Below are 22,561 nucleotides of genomic sequence, written 5' to 3'. Positions count from 1 at the left end.
CATTATCGTATATTGACTCTTCCTTAGTTTTGAGAATACAAAGGGCTGAAAGAAATATTAGAGAATATTTCCTGAATCGTCTATTGAAAGGAAAAGAATTACAACATACGTACATCTATGTATATATAATGAAATCCAAACACTTGCGAAGTTGATAACGTTGAAGAGATTCTTGAGCGTCTTCCGGTGAAATCGCTCTCCCGATTCAAATCCGTGTCGAAGCAATGGAGATTAATGATCGAATCTACCTATCTCGCCAAGAAACGTCTTGTCCGACACCCAAATCCAAAACTCCTTGTTCTTCGATTGGAAATGTCTAGTGATCGTTGTTCAAGAACCCTATTTTTGGAAACTTATTCAAAAGATCATCACGACCACATAAACATCTTTATTCATTCTTACACATCTCCAGTTCCATATCCCAAATATTCTACTTATGATACAGTTGGTCAAATAATGGGGTATTGCAACGGAATAGTCTGCATCTACGATCTCGGTTACATTTATCTGATTAACCCCGCAACGAGAAAACTCCGGATTCTTTCTCCCGAGTTTTTGCGAGAGTATACAGGCCGCACTGGTATGAAACACTTTTATTTCTAGATTTTTATGCTGATTATATACAATATACAATATACAATATATCTATTATAAATAAATTGTTTCACAAAAAAAATAAAAAAATTATAAATATAAATTACAAAGTAAATTAAGTATATATATATATTTAAGTACTTTTCAATTTTATAAAGGGCTATATTAATTTATATGCATAGAAGAATTACCAAAAAGTATAGACGTTGACTAGTTGTTATAGTACTTTAATGTCTATTTTTTTTTCTTTAGGTTGGTCGAATGATTTGCCAATTAATGTGGGATTTGGAAGAGACATGGTTACAGGAACATACAAAGTAATCTTGATGTATTTATTCGATCGTAATTTTGTCAAGACCGAAGCCTTAAACCTAAAAAATGGCGAACGAAGATACGTATATTTCCCCATTTCTTACGGTCAACTTGGCAATGATAAAAGATCAATCTTTGCAAATGGATCGCTTTATTGGTTGCCAAAGCCAGACGTTGATTTTTACACTAATCAACTAATAAAGCTGGCAGCCATCGATCTTCACACAGAAACATTTCGTTATGTGCCACTACCGAGTTGGTACACCAAATACTGCAAAAGTGTGTACTTATGGAGTCTAAAAGATAGTTTATGTGTATCTGATGTGCTACAAAATCCGAGTGTGGACGTATGGAGTTTGCAGCAAGAAGAGCCTAGTGTGAAGTGGGAAAAGATGTTTTCAGTTAATATCTTAAGCACGAATTGTTTAGACGCAAACTTTTGGAAGCTCTGTCTAGCTGCTTATTATTTTAGGTCGACCGGAAGAGATCCAGCTAATAATACTTTAGATCAGGTCCCCGATGATCACTGCACCAACGTTTTGTATACGGAGAAATTGGGTTCTTCGGTCTAGTTTCATTGTCCAATGCTTTAAACAAATACTGTATGTTTCTCTATTTCTTCAATTAATGAGTTTATATATTGGCTTTCTATTTCTTTACTTATTATAGTCTCCTCAATGGCCAATACTCGATATTTATCTCATCTTTAAACGACCATGCCTCAATGTTTTCCTTATCATGCTGCACTGAACGTTTTTTTATGACCAACTTTCAATTTTCTATGCGATCTAGAATTAATCTCTGTAAGTCGATCGATACGGTTGCAACAGCCACATAAAGCAACAACAAATCAACCCATTTTACCTATAAGCCAAAAAAGAAGAACCTCTCTCAACGTGGAACCAAATCAGCAATGAGACCAAAGGGACTAATAACCATATTTCTCCTACAGATTGTTTTCCATGGGTGTGAATGGAACGTTCCTGGGACTAAATAGCCTATATGCAATAAAACCCGAAAACACAAGAGATATCATGGACAACAAAATGGCTGTAATGCTGGCCCCATCGCTAGAGCCCTTGACAGTTGAAGCCGTGAGACCCGAAGAAGACCCCGAGGAGATATCTAGCGGTGTCCAATCGCAGTTGATCGTGTAGTGTCCTGATCCATGCCATGGTTTGCTGTCCACTGGGTACCAGAATGCGACGGACATTTTGGCCGGCGAGCCAAGCGTGAACTGAACATCCTGTAGATATCACCAATCTAGGACTCTTAGTTTCTTAAACAGATGTTCTTTATACATAACTCATATTGACCAGGTTTCAGTTCTACCGGATAGATTTGTTGTTTCTACAACTACAAGTGTCTGACACATGTGGATTTGGTTTAAGAGTAACTACTATTTCATAGAGGGAAAAAATGCCTGGAGATTATACTAAATTTTAGGGAAGGGCCAATGGTAACTAAACGTCATCGATCGAGTAGAAGATTTACTGACCTGTTGGAGACGGTCCATTGTCCTCAAGGGCCTTGAAAACTCAAAATAGTAAGTTCCTTTCTTGCCATCTGGCGTGTAAGGGCTGTCTTCCTCTACATAACCTGTTAAAAACTTCAAAACCAAGTAACTAGAGGAGATGCCTATGGCTACGATATGGTTATAAACACTGCGACTAAATTACACCTCTTATTTTTTCCAGTTAAAAGCACGATTATTATATATCTCTGTATTGGGAACTCATGGAACTGATTATGAAGGTATGTAAGGCTGACCTGATAGAGTGGTGAAGCTGCTGTGCCACCACGCTCCATGCCAATCGTTCTGTGCACTGGAATCATTTCCTGTAAAAAGAATATCCATGTGATCACATATTTGTAATTTGCACACGAGAAAGAGATCACTCTAGAGTAGCTAGCATCCAATTAGAATACACACAATTTATAATTTAAGGACGACTTATACTTGGGGAAACACATTAGAGGGTTAAGAACCTAACAAACTTGGTAAATAATTGAAGACCATAGTCAATTACTAAGCTTCCATGAACCAAAGCAGATAAAAAGGTAATTTCTGTTCTTAGTTGAAATTGGTTATTCTTTAACATCGTCATAGGGAATTTTTCAGTCATTAAAAGCTTTTTGAGTTATGATATAGCCCTCTGATATAAGAAGGTACCTGAGGGTCCAAGACCATCAAGGTACCGACAATGTGGATTCCATGCATAAATGTCAACCAGATGACCAAATCTGTTCATATGAAAAACACACAGAGACATTCAATAAAACAAAATAAACAGAGGTTCAGATAAGGAGCTAAACTAGATTCACTATATTGGTACAAGACAAGAACAAAGTAGGAGAGAGACAGAACAAACGACATTTTACTACAAATCACCTGTCACCTCCATTTCCTTCCCCGTTGTCTATTGGATTACCACCGTAAAGCCGTCCTGGAATAGCATTTCCAATGGAGAAATGCATAATATCAACCTCGAAGCCTCTGCAAGCCTTGCTGGTACATGAGTCTGTCCCTTCTTTACAACCACCCATCTTGTGGACCAGAAGGTTGACATCAGTTGTTTAGTTGAACAAAATACTCAAGCCAAATGAGAAACTTACATTGTGATAAGTAGCTTGATCACCAATTTGGAACATGAGAGCCACTGAAGGACACTTGTTGTTTTCACTGGATTTAAAGAAGCAAGCGGTTCACTACAAATAATGATAGACTTGCAATTTGAAGTTATGTACGCAGTTACTATCTACTTCAGGTAATGAATGGTCACCGGTTCTTGGATCATGCAGAGGTCTAGAAAGGGTATAATCAAATAATAAAAGACACACTTACCCTTTATCATAAGCGTAATTTCCATCAATCTCCAGAAGAAAGTAGATATCTCGACCATCATGTAGTGCCTACAAAGATCTACCAATCAAATGTTAAGAAGGAAATCGAACTCAAAGTCCATAAAATCCAGATTTATCAATCGAATCCAAATGTCGGAATGAGGTCAGCATCACTAGTCCTATGGTCAAACTCACCAAATAGATCTTGGCAAATCTGAAATTTCATCAATATTATACATCTACAAGTAATGCCAATAAGATAATGCAAAATCCGATTCGAATCAACACATTACCTTGACTGTCATCTTCCCGGCGTCATACTCGTGATCGGAGTCCGGATCAAGTGCAGGTCGGAGCGGGAACTCGGAGCCGTCAATGTCCTTCCAGTCATCGTTGTGACCATCGAGGGTGATAATCCCCGGTCTGAAATCGGCTAAGACCTGAATCTCCGAGTCCGATTCACAACTCCATTCGCCGGATTCCTGGTGAGGTACAACCGTCTCCGCCGTGAAAATCAAGAGCCACGCTACAACCACGAGCTGAAGCATTTTGATTTTTCTACCGGAAATTTGGTTTCTACAGTTGACTGACGATTACTTGACTCTTCTTCAAACGGTAAGCAAATCACGACAGCTGTAATTAAAAAACAATTATTTTTAATTAAATATTATTTTTAATTAAATATTATTTTTAGTGGGCTTTATAAAGCCCATTAAGCCCTAAAGAGTCAAGAGAACCTTGATAAAACCAACGGAGATCTACAGATCGGAGTCATCGGTCCGATATCTTGGATCCGTGCTCCATTGACGAACAATAATCATTCTTCTTTTTCTTAAGTTCAACCATTTTAGCTCCTTCACTGGAGCTTCACGTCGGGTACAATGGCGGCCAGTAGGAAGATTTGTCATTCTCTGATCGTTTTCCTCATAGCGATTTCTACAGTCTACGGTGTTTCCGCGGATTCGATAAAAGGCTGCGGTGGTTTTGTCGAGGTTTATCTCTCTTTTTTTTCTTTCTTTCCCGATTCGTTTTATCCATCGTTCTGATTGCTTCCTGACCGATTTTACTAGCTAGTGTGTGTGTTTGCTTCTAAAGTAGATTCAGTGTAGTTGGAGGATGTTTTGATTTTTGGAGATTATCATGGGTTAACGAACTAGCAGCAGTAAGAACGATCGGATCTGGATTTATTAACTAACGCTGCTGAATTATTAAACGTGCAGGCGAGTTCGTCTTTGGTCAGGTCTCGGAAAGGATCCGATGGGAAACTGGATTTTTCTCATATCACAGTAAGAATTCAATTAGTTGACTGTTTTTTTTTCTATCTTTTTCTGAGTGAGGTTTCATTGATTTGTTTGTTTGTTCCCCTTCAAATTACAAGGTTGAGCTTCAAACAGTAGATGGATTGGTAAAAGACAGTACACAGTGTGCCCCAAATGGTTACTATTTCATCCCAGTATATGACAAGGTATTCATCATACCCTTTTCGGGGTTAATCGGTGTTGCATTTATTCTGCAAGTGATTTCTATGCTTTCTTCTCGTAGGGCTCATTCATTCTCAAGATAAATGGACCTGACGGATGGTCATGGAATCCAGATAAGGTTAATCTGTTTGCCATTTTTTCTCTGAGGATTATGCATCAAGAATCTTTCTTGATAAAAAAACATCCGGCTTGTAGCTAGTTATGACATTAAATTTGGTGTTGCAGGTAACTGTTGTTGTTGACGACTCTAGTTGCAACAACAATGATGATATTAACTTCCACTTCACGGGGTTCGTTTTAGTCTATGCGTTTGCCTCTTTTTTCTTTTTTCAACTTTGTAATTGGTGGTTTGGTCATCTTTCTTCGTTTAAAATTTTCATGCTTTACTCTTTTGTATATTGCAGTTTTACATTATCCGGTAAAGTCTTGGGAGCTGTTGGTGGGGAGAGTTGTCTGATTAAGAATGGAGGCCCAGCAGATGTCAATGTTGAATTGTTGTCTTCTGATGGATCAGAAGATCCTGTCGCTTCTGTTCTCACATCGTCAGATGGGAGCTACTTATTCAAGAATATTATTCCAGGTAAGGAGTAAGCTTTCATCATCAGTGTCTCTTTTTCTATTTTTCTATCACTTTGTTATTCTTGCCTTGCATGTATGTAGTTGGAAGTTTTCCCATAGAGTAATATCAAATGTCAAGTGCCTAGTTTCCAGGTATCTTGTTATAATCAAATGACGAGCCTGTCTGATTGGTTGCAGGAACATACAATATCCGTGCATCCCATCCAGAGCTGCAAGTTGAAGTTCGCGGTTCAACAGAGGTCTCAGATCTTTTTGATTTTGCATTTAATTTTTATTTTACTTTTTTTGTATAAAATTCTCCAGACCAACCTTTTCCATTTTAAGTTCACATGTCTTTCCCTACTCGGTTCTTTACTATTGTATCCGTTTCTATATATTTGGCTTGAACTTTGTTAATTATGCATGCTAATAGTTCAAGTTCTCTGTTTACCTGTAGGTGGAACTTGGATTTGCAAATGGCATGGTTGATGACATATTCTTCGTCCTTGGTTATGATCTTAAGGGGTCGGTTGTTGCTCAGGTAATCCCTCTATTGCTCTGTTTCTTTTTTCTTCCGATGTTCAAATCCAACTACATTCCTCTGCTTTCATGAGTAGAATCTGAATATCATTGGTTTGATTGGGTTCCTATCCATCATGCACTTGTCTGTCTCTATTCTTAATTTTAATTTTTTTATAGAAATTATTTTGTTTCCTTTTGTAGGGGAATCCAATCCTGGGTGTCCATATATATTTGCATTCAGATGATGTTTCCATGGTAGATTGTCCCCAAGGATCTGGTGACGCTGCTGGAGAAAGGAAATCTCTTTGCCATGCTGTATCCGATGCAGAAGGAATTTTCAGTTTCAAGTCCATCCCTTGTGGTAAATCATTACTTATCCATAACCAATTCATTGAGCATTCATTTTACCTTAAGCTTTAGCCTGATGAATTATGTATTGTACAACATAAGTTAAATGACTATTAAGCATGTTGAAGTTCAAGAAGGACGCTTGGAATTCTGGTTGCATGGTCCAGCTCTATATTTCTATTGACCTGTTTTTTGGTCACTTTGATTTACTCAGGAAAATACGAATTGGTGCCGCATTATAAGGGTGAGAATACGGTCTTTGATGTTTCACCTCCTGTTATGCCTGTATCTGTAGAGCATCAACATGTCACTGTTCCCCAAAAATTTCAGGTCAAGAATAACTGCAAACTCTTATACCACTCTGTGTTTCTATAATCGGACTCTGCTTACATGTTCTGTCCACTAAATATTGAACTGAATGCTCCTTTAGGTAACAGGATTCTCCATTGGGGGTCGCGTAGTTGACGGTAATTCAGTGGGAGTTGAGGGCGTTAAAATCTTAGTAGATGGTAGTCTAAGATCTGTCACAGACAAGGAAGGCTATTACAAGCTTGACCAGGTATACGTAAATGCTATCTTCAATTTAAATTTATACCATATACCTTGTTCCAGTTGTAAGCCTGCTAAATTGGTTGTTACTCAACCTCTCCTAGTGAATTTTTTGAGGCTTCTAGAGTCTAGAGTAAAGAATATGGCTAGATTTCTGAAGGTTATGTACTAAGCAAAGCATATGTATTATTATATATATAAATTTTGTGCCATCTGGTTTTATTTCACCACCCTTCAATCTTATAGCTTCATGTTGTGATCAATAGTTTTTACAGCAGGGGATGTAACGTAATATTGGTTTAATTCCGTAGGTTACCTCAAACCAGTATACAATTGATGCAGTCAAGGAGCATTACAAGTTCGACAAACTGAAGAAGTTCATGGTATCGGTCTCACTTATTTTTTTTCTTGCGTGCTAAATTAATTGTTCCAGATATGGCTTCACCTCACTGAAGTTCAGCAAACTAAAGTAATCACTTAAACTTCTTTGCTTAGGTTTTACCAAATATGGCTTCACTTCCAGACATCAATGCTGTATCCTATGATATCTGTGGTGTGGTGCGAATGTTTGGTTCTCGTCACAAAGCAAAGGTAAATTCTTGTTCATAGTTATGTTTCTATGTTGTTACTTGTCTCTCATGTTTAACGTTCTAATATTTTAAATCTAGGTAGCTTTGACTCATGGACCCACAAATGTCAAACCACAAATGAAGCTAACAGATGAGACCGGAGCTTTCTGCTTTGAGGTTTGTTGATGCGGAGATGTATCTCTTGTAAATACAGTAGACAAAAGTTAATTTCATCAAAGAAACCAAAAAGGCATTGCTTATTTGGAGAGTTGTTTCTGGCTTATGTGGGATCTCGTTGCTTTTCTGTTTATGACTGAGTTCTTTATTTCTTACTCTGTAACACATTCTTTTTCATCTATTTATTGTATTTCCATCATATATATTCCAGGTTCCACCAGGCGAATATAGGCTGTCTGCTTTGGCTGCTACACCAAAGGGTGCTTCTGAGCTTCTGTTTTTGCCAGCTTATGTTGATGTTGCCGTTAAAAGTCCTTTGTTGAACATAGAATTCTCTCAGGTGATTCGCTTTGAATGACTCTACTCTCTTGGAAATGTTTTTGTAGCATTGTATATATAGGAGTTGGATGGCCAATATACTTCCACATGTTCTGGATGTTTTCTTTCTGTTAAACTTTTTTTGGGTGTTGATGCAGGCCAGAGTCAATGTGCATGGTTCTGTTACTTGCAAGGAGAAATGTGGTCCTTCTGTCTCAGTGGTGCTTGTGGGAGCTGCTGGTGATCGTGACAAGAAGACAGTTGTTTTAACCGACGAGAGCAGTCAATTTCTATTTTCAGACATATTGCCTGGAAAATATAGAGTTGAGGTGGGCTGCTATAGTTTCTTCTAAACTTTTTTCTCCTGTTGGGTACTTCTGTAAGGAGACGGAAAAATTCACATTACTAGCTAAGTACATTAACTAAAATTTCTAGTCACGGTTGATTATGTTAGGTGAAAAGTATTTCACCGGAAGCCGCATCTGATGAAGACAGTTGGTGCTGGGACCGTAGCTCCATTGATGTGAATGTCGGAACTGAGGATATCAAAGGGATTGAATTTGTCCAGAAAGGTTACTGGATTAATATTATCTCCACTCATGAGGTGGACGCTAGAATCGCTCATCCTGATGGATCGCCTACTAGTTTGAAAATCAAGGTATTCTTTGTCAGGTGGATTCTCCATGAGTTTTGGCTATTTAGAGTTAACATCTATCAAAACTAATGGTTTTCTTCGTTTGTGGTAACTACAGAAAGGTTCACAGAAAATATGCATTGAGTCACCTGGAGGGCATGAGCTTCAGCTTTCTGACTCATGCATGTCCTTTGGGAGCAATTCAATAAAGATAGATGTCTCAAATCCACAGGTTTTATTTTGTAATCTTCTCTCTTTTGTTTCAGCATTCTTTGGCTTGTCCTTCATTTAGCATCTCTATGCGTTTCTTTCTGCAGCCTATTCATCTGAAAGCAGAGAAGTACCTCCTCAAAGGTCTGATAAATGTGGAGTCTAGTTCAACTATTGAGTCGGAATTGCAAGAGAATTTCATTGTTGACATTCAAGACAAGAAAGGGAATGTTATCAACACTATTGCTGCCAAACTTGCATCTGATGGAAGTGGCGTTTATGAGTACTACACCTGGGCTAGTCTTGGTGAAAAGATTAGCTTTGTTCCTCAAGATTCTAGGTATGACCTGCTTTTATGATTTCAGGGGAGCTTGAAATAGACTTCTAATGTTTAGAGTTCGGTTTCTTAGGAATGTATCATAACTCATAGAAGAGAAATTCGTATTTCAAAATCAAACACCAAAAGAATATTATTGGAGCTATTATTCTTTTTCAAGTTACTCAGCAATATCTATGTTCTGTTTCAGGGGTAATGTAGAGAAGAAGATGTTGTTTTACCCTAAAGAGATTCATGTAAGTATTAACTAGAAGTATTGCTAGCCACAAAAGATTCTAGAATGGAATATCAAGCTTAATTTATGTTTATTTTAATAGGCTGTAGTGTCAAAAGATGGATGTCAAGCTTCTGTTTCTCCATTTACTGGTCGGCTTGGTCTTTACATACAAGGATCAGTCTCTCCTCCTCTTCCTGGTGTTAATATTAAGATTTTTGCGGCAAAGGACAGCCTTATTTCTTCACTTAAGAAAGGGGAAATAGCTATTGAAACAAGCACTTTATCAGCTGGTTCATTTGTTGCTGGGCCTTTGTATGACGATATACCATATGCCACTGAAGCTTCAAAGGTTGGTGTATATTATACTGATATATTTTTCATGTGCATGTAAATTGACCTTGAGATGATGTTTTTCTTCGCTTTTCTAATCGTAGGTTAAATCTCATGCATTTGGCTACACTAAAATTCTCACTTACATTCAATTGTTTTGAAATAATGTGTTCCTAATCTGGCTTGCACATGCAGCCTGGCTACCATATTAAAAGGTTAGGACCATATTCCTTCTCCTGCCAGAAGCTTGGTCAGATCTCTGTGCGTGTAAACTCAAAGGACAATGCTGAGACATCAATACCTCCACTGTTGTTATCATTAAGTGGCGATCATGGTTACAGAAATAATTCCATATCTGGCGCTGGTGGACTCTTTGTGTTTGATAGCTTATTCCCTGGAAATTTCTACTTGCGTCCCCTTCTTAAGGTAATTAATCCATACGCCCTTGCATTCTTAGCAAAGCTTGACTGACTGTGATCTTAAATAGAAATGCCAATAGCTTTCATTGGGAACATTCTTCGAAGGCTTTCTCAAAACGTTAAAGTAGCCGAAAAGAAATTAAGGAAATTTTTTCTGATTATCTATCGTGTTTCTCAGGAATATTCTTTCAAACCTTCAACACTGGCTATAGAACTGAATTCTGGGGAATCCAGTGAAGCTGTCTTTGAGGCTACTCGTGTTGCCTACAGGTTTTGATCTATTTCTAAATCATCCTTTTTCTCACTATTCGTTCCTGATTTTACTTTTGTCAAAATAAGCTGTTACCTTGATTAGATTTTGGAAGAAATTGCTTTCTACTCCTAAAATTGCTTATTTAAGTATGATTACACCAAGGTTTCAGTTCTCCTGAAATAAAATTAGACCAAAACACTGTTTTTGAAACTTGTACCAATTCAAAATGACCAGTTACATACTACATTGGTCACTTTAAGTTTCAATTGCAATCTCATAGATTTCCACTATTAGCACATTTTGATTTTTGTCCACATATGTGTGGGCTTAGATTACATTCTTTATTTCTGTAACATTATATCTTGTCAATTCCTGTGCAGTGCAATGGGTAGAGTCGCTCTTCTATCGGGCCAGCCACAAGAAGGTGTTGCAATTGAAGCTCGCTCTGACTCCAAAGGATACTATGAGGAGACTACAAGCGATATTAATGGAAATTATCGACTGAGAGGGTTACATCCAGATACAGCATATGTAATTAAAGTGTCGAAGAAAATTGGTTCAGCCAACAATCAAATTGAACGTGCATCTCCAGAGTCGGTTTCTCTTCAGGTTTGTTTCTGTTTGTCCATATAATGTTCATTCTCATCATCCGCAATTTCAACAGAGTTTACCTGACCATTGTATTGTCTTATAGATTGGTTATGAAGATATCAATGGGCTCGACTTTTTGGTATTTGAACAACCAGAAACGACCATATTGACATGCCATGTCGAAGGAAAACAAAACGAAGATCTAAACTCGAATCTGCTAGTGGAGATCAAATCAGCCATTGATAAATCTAAGATAGAGAATGTCTTTCCACTACCACTCTCCAACTTCTTCCAAGTAAAAGGCTTACCCAAAGGTAAGCACCTTGTGCAGCTTAAATCCAGTCGTCCTTTGATCTCCCACAAAGTAGAATCAGAGATTATTGAAGTTGATTTCGAGACCAATGCCCAAATCCATATTGGTCCACTTCGATACAGCATTGTGGCAGATCATCAGAGTCAGGTAAATAGATAACTTACATAATCTTCGACATTTTTTCCATTATTCTTGTTTGCTCATTGTGGTTTGATTTGTATCGACTTCAGGAAGTGACACCTGCAGCTATATTGCCACTGGTTATTGGAGTTTCGGCAATTGCTCTATTCCTCAGCATCCCCAGGTAATAATTTATTACCAAACTGTAACATTTGTAATTTGGAACATTTCCACAACTAGTAATCCACATGCTTATAAAAAAAAGGTTGAAAGACATCTACCAAGCCACGGTTGGAATTTCGTCTCCCGGGTTCACTACATCTGCCAAGAGAGAACCTCGAAAAGCTGTTGCTAGAAAGAAGACGTTCTGAAGAATTTATTCATCTTCGGTCTTCTTTTTTTTGTTTTTTGTTATATAGTATCGTTAGAGGGAATTTATTCAAAACATTGCAGAACTCAGAAACTCCTCTAATCCATTTTAAAGTTTAGAGAAACACTCTTAACGGTCAATTTAGTCTTCTTTTTTAAATGTGAATTGTGTTAGAATCTTTTTCTCCATGACTATTTCCAAAAACGCTGTTATCAGTTTTTACCATTACTTTTTAGATTTAATTTTTAATGATACAGTTGGTACAAAATTCAAATACATCTGAGAGAATTCCTATTTATTTTTTTCTATTAACTAAATTATCAACAAATCTCCACTTACACTACTATATATATATATATATGTTGTATCTTATTTAGTTACAACAAATATCATAACAGAAACAATTGTTAGATATCAAAAGGTTTCTCTTAGATTTTTTTATAGATGAAAATTTAAAACATTAATTTCAATTAAAAACTGTTAACAAATAAATCAAAGTATTAGTACTTAAAAAAAAATTATGTGAGAGCAAAATATTTAATCCTTATCTTTAACATTTTCTTTTTTATTTTGTATTTGGTATTTATTAAAGATAAAGATTATATATAGCTGATTTATTTATATATTTCATAATTTTACATAAATTAATTTTATACTTTTTTCAAAGTCATTAATTTTCAATCTCCAGTAGTTGAAAACTGATGATTAGATCATTAGATACATATTTTTTTTTTCTTAAGTATATAATATTGATGATATAGAACTCTCAACTGGGAACTATCTCGTTGCAAAAGAATGGAGAAAGACAAAAATAATCGTGAGACTATCATTACATCAAATGATATTTTAGAAGAGATCTTTCAATATCTTCCAAGCTAAGTTCAAGGCCGTGTCGAAACAATGGAGATTGATGATCGAATCAACCTATTTATCCCACAAACGTCTCGTTCGATGGGGATTACAAACCCCGAACACGAAACTTCTTGTTGTTCATCAACTGTCATCAAATTCTGACTCAACAACTTTGCTTTTGAAAACTTTTAAAAGAGATCATGACAATAACGGACAAATATGTCTTTCTTCTTCTAGTTCTTATACTTTTCCTGATAATCCAATCAACCAATCTCGACACGAAACTATCCAAGTCTTGGGGTCTTGCGACGGATTGGTCTTGGTTGGGACCTACGATTTTAAGTACCTTTACTTAATCAATCCAACGACGGGAGAGTGGATATTTGACAATTTTTCTAATATATGTATTTTTGTTCATTTGAAGGAGAATTTGTGACCATAAGGCCATTTTGCGTTGGATTTGGAAAAGACATTATTACAAAATCATACAAGGTGATTTTGATGTACTCAGAAAAAAATCATCCTCATGGATATTTTGATGGTTTCAATATCAAAGCTATATCTCTTGATAATGGAAAGCAACGAGACGCCGGTTGGTACGTTTTAGATGAGCACGAAATTTGCAATGAACAAACACCGGTTTACGCAAACGGATCACTCTTTTGGTGGACAACATTTACTTCTTGGAAATATCGAATATTTTCAGAATTACCTTCACAGATATTAGCTTGTGATCTACACACACAAAATTTTCGATGGGTATCAATACCGGAATGTTACACCCGTTACACTCGTGGAGTGCAAATGTGGAGCCTAAATGAGCGTTTGTGCTTATCAGATGTGCTACACAGACAATGTTCAGAATTAGACGTTTGGAGTTTACAAGATTCTACTCAAAAATGGGAGCATTTGTTTTCTTTTAATATTCTTAATATCGATCGATTAGATGCAAAATGTTGGATGCTTGGTCTAAGGGCTGCTCACTTTCGAAGGATTGGAGAGGACCAAAATCAAGTTTCGTTTGATAGTATAAGAACGGTGATTTGGTATTCGCCGACTATGATTTCTCCATCAAATTTGTTGGTTTGATGTTGTTTCAACCTTCTATGATTAAATAAATCTCAAAAGCTTTTGAGTTTTTAACTTCACAAGTACAAGTAGAAAGAAAAGCTCTTGACTTAAAGAGGAAGAGAAAAAAAAATGTTTTGTATTTAAAGAAGGTACAGTATAGTGGAATGACTTGAAGTATTGGGCTGCACATGATCCAACGCTGAGGATTTTACAATTATAATTCAAAAGCATATATCTTGGTCATACCGGTTAACTACTGAAGCGGTCAAAAATAAAACACACGAAAACGTATCTTGTCCAAACGACACGCAGATTAATTACTGTTTAAACACATTAAGCCACGTACAATAGCCGGTCACCAATTCAAGGCATTTATTTAGCAGGCATCCATGTTTCATTCCTCACTCTCTCTCTTTTTCTCTAACCATAAAATCTCTTTGATCTCTTTCTCTGTGTTTTGATAATGGAAAATGTTGGTGTTGGGATGCCGTTTTACGATTTAGGGCAAACAAGGGTTTACCCACTCTTGTCTGATTTCCACGATTTATCGGCGGAGAGGTATCCGGTAGGGTTCATGGATTTACTGGGTGTTCATCGTCATACACCCACCCATACGCCGTTGATGCATTTTCCGACCACACCTAACTCGTCCTCGAGCGAAGCTGTGAATGGAGATGACGAAGAAGAAGAAGATGGAGAAGAACAGCAGCATAAGACAAAGAAGCGGTGAGTTTGAGCTTTTGTTTTCGTTTTGCAAACCAAATTGTAGCAACTATATATGCTTGCTGAAAATTGGGATTATATAGGTTTAAATTCACTAAAATGAGTAGAAAGCAGACGAAGAAGAAGGTGCCAAAAGTGTCATTCATCACGAGGAGTGAGGTTCTTCATCTAGATGATGGTTATAAGTGGAGAAAATACGGTCAAAAACCTGTCAAAGACAGCCCTTTTCCAAGGTAATTAACACTCATATATTTCCTTTGGGATAGATTAAAAAAATTATGAGGTTTACAAATTTTTAAGGGGTTGTGTTTTTTTCCCTTTGCAAGAAATTATTACCGTTGCACAACAACTTGGTGTGACGTGAAGAAGAGAGTAGAGAGATCATTCAGTGATCCAAGCAGTGTAATCACCACTTACGAAGGTCAACATACTCATCCTCGTCCACTACTCATCATGCCCAAAGAAGGCAGCTCTCCATCCAATGGCTCAGCTTCTAGGGCCCACATTGGCCTCCCTACACTCCCTCCTCAGCTTTTAGATTACAACAACCAACAACAACAAGCGCCGTCTTCTTTTGGAACCGAGTACATTAACAGGCAAGAAAAAGGAATTAATCATGATGATGATGACGATCATGTTGTGAAGAAGAGTCGAACTCGGGATCTGCTGGATGGAGCTGGTTTAGTCAAAGATCATGGCCTTCTTCAGGATGTTGTTCCCTCTCATATCATTAAGGAAGAGTATTAGTTAATCGCATAATTATGTAGCTAGCTAGCTAGGTTTATTTTTTCTAATTGTCAGGATCCTTACCTCTCATATCATTAAGGGTGATGATGTTCAAGATGACACATGTATTTGATTTTTGATGGGTATTTTTTCTAACGAGAGGAATCATACTTGTTTAATTGAGATATACTATTCCTTTATTTTATAGTAACCCGTTTGATGATCTAGGATGAAAACACTAATTAATCTTATTGAACCGTTTGATATATCCAAACTCGAACAATGTACAATATTTTGAGAGCAATGATACGTTCTAGCTAGGGTTTAATGTTTTTTTCTCCATATGGAGCCAAAGTCGGTAAACCTTATTAATTTCTGATTGATTGTCCCTTCAACAGAGAAGCATAATTAGGTGGATTCAAAAGGGTATATTGATGTGGAAAAAGCCAAACTAATGTTATGTTACATAATGTATGCATGGATCGAAAAGGATATGGGATGGATCAGTATATATTTAATTAAGGAAAAAGATAACTTGAGCTTATATATATGATAATTGTAAAAAAGATATTCACCACTTGTATTTCATGATTACCCTGCAGCGTTGAAAATATATAATACACTGTCAAGTGTCAATGTCGCTTGCTATTTTAAACTTTTAACGTTTTCTTTTTGGTTTTTATTTTATTCTTGTGGTTTCCTCTAAAGCCCAAAAACGAAAATGAAGGAGTAAAACAAATTCAAATTCTAACCTAACCTCTAATAAATGATTTTTACTTTTATGAAAAACAATGACGTGTGGACTATTATTGTCTATTATGATACTCTCATGTATGTTTGTTAATTAACATTTGAGATTCGTTCCGTCTTCAAGCTGTTTGGAAGCAGTATTAAACATAACGTTTGAATTGAGTCAAACATCTTGTATCTTTTTGGATTAGATTAAAAAAATAACAATAATTAGTGGTTAATAAAATTATTTTTGTCGTAATTAATGGTTAGAAGAGACAAAGGGTTAAAATTAAACCTAAGGTAAAAATAGTTATTAAATCGCTACATATCTTCTAAGATTGTAACTAATAAAATGCAATAATAAAAAAATCTCAAATAATTTGACCCCAAAAAAAAAAATATAAACTTACATGGATTTTATGTAAGCTGATAAATTGCAGGTTTAGGCTACCTTTTTAAATTATTAATTATATCAAGAAAGATTGTTTGGAAGTTGCAATTGGCAAAATTTGAAAATTTGTTGTCATACTCAATAAATAAATAAATAAATAAAATGTCATACTATTTCCGTCCTTGCCTCGCTCCACCGATGAAAAACATCATCGCATCTTTCAATTGTCAATTCCATCATGAGATCATTAAGGAGAAAATCGGTTTCACGATATGGATGATTGGTGAATATTTCATTATCGATTTCAGAGATCGAAAATGGATTATCTGTTATCAAACGAAGCATTGGAGAACTGCCTTTCCCTAATGCTTCTAATGATGATCACCATATTCACACATGCCATTGGTATGAAGAGTGTCGTCGAAGGCTACTCATCGATGGAGATGCGAAACTCCGAACTCAAATAGCTATCGCCCTAACCAAACTAATCGATAAACAAAAAATCTTTCTTCATGATATTTCTTCAGGAAAACTCAGACAAGAACGAGCAGAAACTGTTAGGTTAATAGCGTCGTTGTAGTTGCTGCCTAAACATGAAACTTTGGGACGTGCGACTATTACTTTTTATAGCGGAGAAATCAGGAGATGCATGAAATCTATATGCCATCAAGATATAGAGCTTAACCAGTTATGTGTAAAAGCAAGTGGTGAAAATTAGGTTAGCTTGCTTTCTAAGAAATTGCAAGAACAAAGAGATATGTGTGACCAAGCGTTGTATCAGTTGGTAAAGCACCCTCAACTCAATCATCTAACTTTTTTGTTACTGAAATATATATAAAAAGCGGTTTAGATTCTTAAATTTTCGTGACTATATATATTTATACATAGAAAGCAATCTTTTTCGGGACCGCGAAGAACGATGGTCCAGCATAGGAGGCAGGCAATATATGAATGTGTTTTTGTAAGTCCATACTAGGGACGACGCCAATGTGTTATTTTAAAATTGTTTATCTTATATTGAATTTTGAACCTTTGCGATATTATTCGATTTCATTTTCTTTATGGTCACATAAGCGATTAATACTTTATTTACGCATCATGGGGTAAATCGATAAAGTTTACATATTATTCATTTGGGTTATTAATGTAATTTCACATGCTGTTGATTAGTAAGAGAAAGAAATATTGAAAAATTTGTAATAACAATTGAATAAAGCTAAAAGGAAACCTAAGCCCTTATTGCAAATCTGGAGGTGGCAAAAAGGGGAAGAAACCCTAAAACGATTGCCGTCCTACCCGAGGATTTAGTAAAAGAGAGATCATCCAACACCTTCCAGTGAGATCTCTAATTCAATTCAAGTCGGTATCGAAACAATGGAGATCGATGATCAAATCCACCTATTTCGTTAGAAAACATCTGGTTTGTCCTTTCCCATCAAACCCAAAAATTGTTGTTGGATCAAGGACTCATGATGACGAGAACTCGCTAACTATTCTTCTAGAGACTTTTTCAAGAGACCATCCAGGTGAAATCGACACACAAATCAGTTGTTCTCCTTGCTCTTACATTTTTCATGATCCAAGAACAGTGTGCCCAACTTTAACCTTATGTCGAGTTATAGGGCCTTGTGGTTTGGTCTGCATCCAAGAGTTAAGGTACTAATTATCATGTACATAATTTGGTTGACTAGCTATCATGAGTCTTTGCATATGCAAGGATTACAAAAATTGGTTACGTTTTCGATATCGTCAGTGAATTTTAGTTTTGTCTTCCTTTTTTTTTTTGTACCTGTGATATAATCATTTCAACAAATCTAATTTCCTCAATTTTTGTTTGAAAGTATTGTAATGACAATGTTTTCGTTAATCATCACTAATATTATAACCTAAACTTTAGCTGTCGGGAAAAAATTGAATCAAGTGTAAATCAAGAGAGGACCGGAAAGTTTATCCAACGCAGTTGCATGCAACATGGTCCAGGTTATATGTCGTACGTTTAATTCGTCTCAAACTTGCAAATTTTATGAAAGCAAATTTATATATACTTAAAAAAAAAATAAAAAAATTGATAATATAATTTGAATATTAACATATGTTTGTTGTTTCTCTGTAGATTTTATGCCTCTATTGCTATTTGCATTGGATTTGGGAAAGACATATATAGTTACAGGAACATACAAAACGATAAATATAAAATTTCCCGAACGTCTTCATGACTATGCTGTGCATCTCAAGACCTCGGTTTTGACTTTTGACCCTCAACAATGGCAGCGAACAAAGATACATTGGTGTTTTCCCGATTTTCAACAGAAACATTTCTAGTGAGCAAACATCAGTCTTTGCAAATCTAGATTTAATCTAGTGAGCAAACATCATTTCTAATGGCAGATTTAATACGATATAATGTTGTTGTTTTTTTTCTTAACTACTCTAGATTAATGATAAATGGCTTTTACTTACAATTTTAAAGTTTTGTTTTCACTCCTCTTCTTCAATGTATAATAATAAGAACTCGTTTGAGATTTCAGAGCATGCATAAAAGATTTCTAATAATATGTTTTTTTTTTGTAGATCAACTCATTCTGATTACCATAAGTAAAACGACGCCGGTTATTAATAAAGAACGTGACAACTTACAAAACGACGACGGTTTTTAGTTGAGGGTATATGTGTTATTTACAGAATACGAAGGTTCAAAAGAAGAAATTAAAAATTGAATTTTGGGAGCTGTAAAATTTCAGTTCACACACACAGGTACCGAACCCTAATAGCTAATTTGTCTCGTTCAGCAATCTTCTTCTTCTCGTTTCCCAGAATTTGGGTCGCCATTGATTCGCACCTCGCAAGGTAGGATAAACCCTAATTTTAAATTTCGTTTATCTCTATGAAAGATGGCAACTTTTTTGATTTAATCGTATTGACTAATGAAGAATTTTCTCATAATTATGTTATTTGTCTTTTGTGGAAAAATCTGGTGTCTTTCTTCTAAATTCACAATTTTTCTAATTCTTAGTGATAGAGTCTTCTACGGATGAATGAACTCTGGATTGAATCATTGTCTTTGTGGAAAATTGAAATTGAAAGTTTGTGTTTTTTTTTTTATCAGATGGAAAGCACTAGATCAGATCCAGAGCTTGATGATGACTTTAGTGAAATCTACAAGGAGTATACTGGTCCTGCAAGTGCTGTGACCAACAACAATATCCAAGACAAAGACAAACCTGTCAAACAACGTTCTGAAGAAAGATGTGATGAAGAAGAAGAGCAACTTCCTGATCCCAACTCTGTACCAACTGATTTCACTAGCCGTGAAGCTAAGGTTTGGGAGGCTAAATCCAAAGCTACTGAGAGGAATTGGAAGAAGAGGAAAGAGGAAGAGATGATCTGTAAAATTTGTGGCGAGTCTGGTCATTTTACTCAGGTAATCCTCAAACTAACTCCTTTTGTAGTATATGCATCATTTGGTTGTCTATCTGATTGTTGCATCATTACTCTTTGTTCTTTATGTTAGGGATGTCCATCTACACTTGGTGCCAATAGGAAGTCTCAAGAATTCTTTGAAAGGGTACCAGCTAGGGACAATAATGTGAGAGTTTTGTTTACTGAGAAAGTTATGGAAAGTATTGAAAGGGAGACCAGCTGCAAGATTAAATTGGATGAGAAGTTCATAATTGTTAGTGGCAAGGACAGATTGATCTTGAGGAAAGGTGTTGATGCTGTTCACAAGGTTAAGGAGGATGGTGAGATGAAAAGTTCTTCTGTTTCTCACAGGAGCAGATCCAGGTCACCTAGGCGAACTTCTGTTGGACCATCACGTGCTCGAAACTCTGAACCTCAAAGGCAGCAGCTGCCATCACATGGTTCGTCAAGTTTCCCAGAGCGCTCTGGAAGGCAAGATAAGTTTGTGGATAATCGTTTCCGCGAAGAGACTCGTGTTCGTGAGAATCAGAGAAACGTTCCTCGAGGATCACCACAAGGTAGGGACAGGATAGGATACCTTAGAGACCTGGTTATTTTCTATTTTAGTCTTGTCTTTAAGGAAGTTGATTGGTCGTTTTCCGGCTTTTTTTGGCCGAAAGTGTCCATTCCTTGTCTTTATTTTGCAGCCAAAGGTAAGTCCTTTTGTTCAAGCATTTTGTACAGTTCTGAAGTAAATAAATGTTTACTGAACTTTTGCTCGATCTTCTCTGAATGAAGTTGAGATCACGTATCTTACTCTAGCTGTAACCTTTCATTCAGTCTCGTGGTCAGGCAGTTAACATTATTATTCATTTTATGAAGCTTATGGTAGTGACAGAGCTCGGAGTCGTTCTACACATTCGAAATCTCCAGGGAGACCTCGTTATAGTGGATGGGATAAACCGTATGATAGGCAAAAGCCTGAGGTGAGTGGTTATAGGTCTGAAAGATGGGATCAAGAGAGAATGGGTGGCTCCAGCGATATTCAGGTGAGTCATCAGTTTGAACGCCCTCCTTTCCCACAAACGTTAGAAGAACTAGAATTGGAATATACGAGGGATGCATTGGAGCTTGAAAAGAAACGCGATAAGGAAGAAGATGAGGAGAACAACAAGCATCGTGAGGTAAGAGATCCAGTGACTGAATGTGTTTTTCTTAGATTCAAAACCGAGTATAGGCTGGATTGAATTCTATCACCTCAGAAATCGCAATTCCTAGGAGTTCCAACTATGAAGGTTTCATGTTTTTTTACATTTTAGTTGCTCATAGTATTGGATGGCAGTGGATCTCTCCATATGTAATATAGTCCCCAATCTCCTAGTGAAATGCAATTCCTGTTGAGGAATTTCAGCTTCTGACATCAATTTGTGCGAGTTTATAGACAATCCGGGAACTGAGAGAGAGTTACATGAAGAAACTGGCTGGACTAAGGGGTATGAATGCTAAACAATGGGATGACTTCCTTCAACTCGATGCTCAGAGACGTCAACAGCAAGCACGGCAGCAAAACTCTGGTCTGAGTTATGGTAACTATAGACAGTTTCCTCCTTATGCTGAGTTTGATGATGGCTACTCTTCAAATCCTCCTCCCTATGGTGGAAACAATATGCCAATGGATTCCAAGGGAAGATATCCAAATCATGGAGATAACTATTCTTCAAGGCATCAAGACAACAATTATGGTGGGTTCCAACGCCAGAGACGTGAAGAATATGGAAAAGCCTACAATCGTTATTAGATGACTGTAGTCAGAACTTGTTTGGTAAGTTGTTTCTCCTCTATGAAGATGAAAGTTAGTAATGTGCTGTTCTTGGAGTTTATGGTTTTGATTGAGTAGCAGATCGAAGTGTACATTGTGGATTTTTGAAGAGTTCATCTTTGTCTCTCCCTACTTTGTGGCCTAAAAAAGTTGTTTGAAAATTTCAGGGTCTGCGACTCTGCTGAATATGTGTTACGACGAACGAGCAAACCAAGGGTTGTAGGTAATCTGAATTCTTATTAGGTTGTACACAATGTGGCTTGGAGACAATGAGCAAACTAAGGGTTGTTTCCTTGCTGTTACGTCACTCTCATATGTAGTAATGTTGAATACCACTATCCTTTGGCTTTTGTTTTTAAATATCTAAAGATTTCTTGTTTAAGAGTAGTGATAAAACCATTATGATTGTACTCGTAGTTTAGCCTTTAAAGATATTGTTTTCTTTGAGATATGTTTCATTTGTGCATATGAATCTCTTTTGCTTCTGTCAAAATGGATTCTGTCTGGCCATGGTTTGCAAGAGTTCTCTGCTTTCCAGGAGCTAACGTCTCAAAACTTGATCGGAAGAACTTTGTTTAATACTAATTTCAAAGTTTCCCCAAATCTCGTTCTGACGTGCATTAGTTATGTTTTGACTCTTCGTTTTCCTCTCCAAAAGTTGCGACTTCCGCGCTTCCCAATAAAGATGCAGAGCTTGGTTGGAACTTGAAAGAACTTTGTGGTGACATTAATAATGCAGAGCTTGGTTGGAACTTGAAAGAACTTTGTGGTGACATTAAAAG

At 36.6% G+C, this 22,561-nt stretch overlaps 6 protein-coding genes and 1 long non-coding RNA gene across 9 annotated transcripts; 6 read left to right on the top strand and 1 right to left on the bottom strand.

The window, feature by feature from the left end:
- The first annotated feature begins 51 nt into the window (after positions 1-51).
- AT3G62380 (F-box/associated interaction domain protein) lies at positions 52-1,564 on the top strand. Its single transcript, NM_116103.3, has 2 exons — positions 52-580; positions 847-1,564. Exons 1-2 carry the CDS (start codon positions 235-237, stop codon positions 1,476-1,478), a joined length of 978 nt encoding a protein of 325 aa, NP_191797.1. The 5' UTR covers positions 52-234; the 3' UTR covers positions 1,479-1,564.
- AT3G62370 (heme binding protein) lies at positions 1,559-4,381 on the bottom strand. Its single transcript, NM_116102.5, has 8 exons — positions 4,044-4,381; positions 3,752-3,819; positions 3,523-3,589; positions 3,299-3,453; positions 3,080-3,150; positions 2,677-2,745; positions 2,405-2,505; positions 1,559-2,152 (listed from the first exon to the last, which is right to left on the bottom strand). The coding sequence occupies exons 1-8, from the start codon at positions 4,296-4,298 to the stop codon at positions 1,853-1,855; spliced, it is 1,086 nt and encodes a 361-aa protein (NP_191796.1). The 5' UTR covers positions 4,299-4,381; the 3' UTR covers positions 1,559-1,852.
- AT3G62360 (Carbohydrate-binding-like fold) lies at positions 4,381-12,341 on the top strand. Of its 2 annotated transcripts, NM_116101.3 has the most exons (28): positions 4,524-4,742; positions 4,971-5,036; positions 5,129-5,215; positions 5,293-5,349; positions 5,457-5,521; positions 5,636-5,811; positions 5,988-6,049; positions 6,247-6,330; positions 6,513-6,672; positions 6,874-6,989; positions 7,090-7,218; positions 7,279-7,368; positions 7,520-7,591; positions 7,704-7,799; positions 7,877-7,954; positions 8,166-8,294; positions 8,431-8,601; positions 8,727-8,930; positions 9,025-9,138; positions 9,224-9,456; positions 9,644-9,689; positions 9,771-10,019; positions 10,196-10,426; positions 10,598-10,689; positions 11,053-11,281; positions 11,367-11,723; positions 11,807-11,880; positions 11,962-12,301. In NM_116101.3, the coding sequence occupies exons 1-28, from the start codon at positions 4,632-4,634 to the stop codon at positions 12,065-12,067; spliced, it is 3,684 nt and encodes a 1,227-aa protein (NP_191795.1). In that variant the 5' UTR covers positions 4,524-4,631; the 3' UTR covers positions 12,068-12,301. The 2 variants fall into 2 exon arrangements, with proteins under 2 accessions (NP_001327489.1, NP_191795.1); NM_001340155.1 differs by lacking the exon at positions 7,279-7,368 and having other exon boundaries at positions 4,381-4,742; positions 11,962-12,341.
- A 979-nt stretch (positions 12,342-13,320) lies between these two features.
- On the top strand, positions 13,321-14,007 carry AT3G62350 (F-box/associated interaction domain protein; the record flags this gene model as incomplete). The annotated part of the gene is made up of 1 exon (NM_116100.1): positions 13,321-14,007. One exon carries the CDS (start codon positions 13,321-13,323, stop codon positions 14,005-14,007), a length of 687 nt encoding a protein of 228 aa, NP_191794.1.
- On the top strand, positions 13,880-15,598 carry WRKY68 (WRKY family transcription factor). Its single transcript, NM_116099.3, has 3 exons — positions 13,880-14,715; positions 14,796-14,945; positions 15,039-15,598. Exons 1-3 carry the CDS (start codon positions 14,453-14,455, stop codon positions 15,457-15,459), a joined length of 834 nt encoding a protein of 277 aa, NP_567127.1. The 5' UTR covers positions 13,880-14,452; the 3' UTR covers positions 15,460-15,598.
- Positions 15,599-17,620: 2,022 nt separating this feature from the next.
- On the top strand, positions 17,621-17,867 carry AT3G09765. Its single transcript, NR_141564.1, has one exon. It is a non-coding gene; the product is annotated as an other RNA (long non-coding RNA).
- Positions 17,868-19,290: 1,423 nt separating this feature from the next.
- On the top strand, positions 19,291-22,448 carry AT3G62330 (Zinc knuckle (CCHC-type) family protein). Of its 2 annotated transcripts, NM_116098.4 has the most exons (6): positions 19,293-19,408; positions 19,668-19,982; positions 20,073-20,538; positions 20,843-21,144; positions 21,402-21,782; positions 21,947-22,448. In NM_116098.4, the coding sequence occupies exons 2-5, from the start codon at positions 19,668-19,670 to the stop codon at positions 21,756-21,758; spliced, it is 1,440 nt and encodes a 479-aa protein (NP_191792.1). In that variant the 5' UTR covers positions 19,293-19,408; the 3' UTR covers positions 21,759-21,782; positions 21,947-22,448. The 2 variants fall into 2 exon arrangements, with proteins under 2 accessions (NP_001326688.1, NP_191792.1); NM_001340154.1 differs by having other exon boundaries at positions 19,291-19,408; positions 20,843-21,782; positions 21,947-22,338.
- The last annotated feature ends 113 nt before the right edge of the window (positions 22,449-22,561 follow it).

Source organism: Arabidopsis thaliana, chromosome 3 (genome assembly GCF_000001735.4).
Source record: "Arabidopsis thaliana chromosome 3, partial sequence".
In the NCBI taxonomy this organism is placed as follows: domain Eukaryota; kingdom Viridiplantae; phylum Streptophyta; class Magnoliopsida; order Brassicales; family Brassicaceae; genus Arabidopsis; species Arabidopsis thaliana.
Note: the sequence above shows the minus strand (reverse complement) of the source record. Positions and strands in the feature narration are given on the sequence as shown.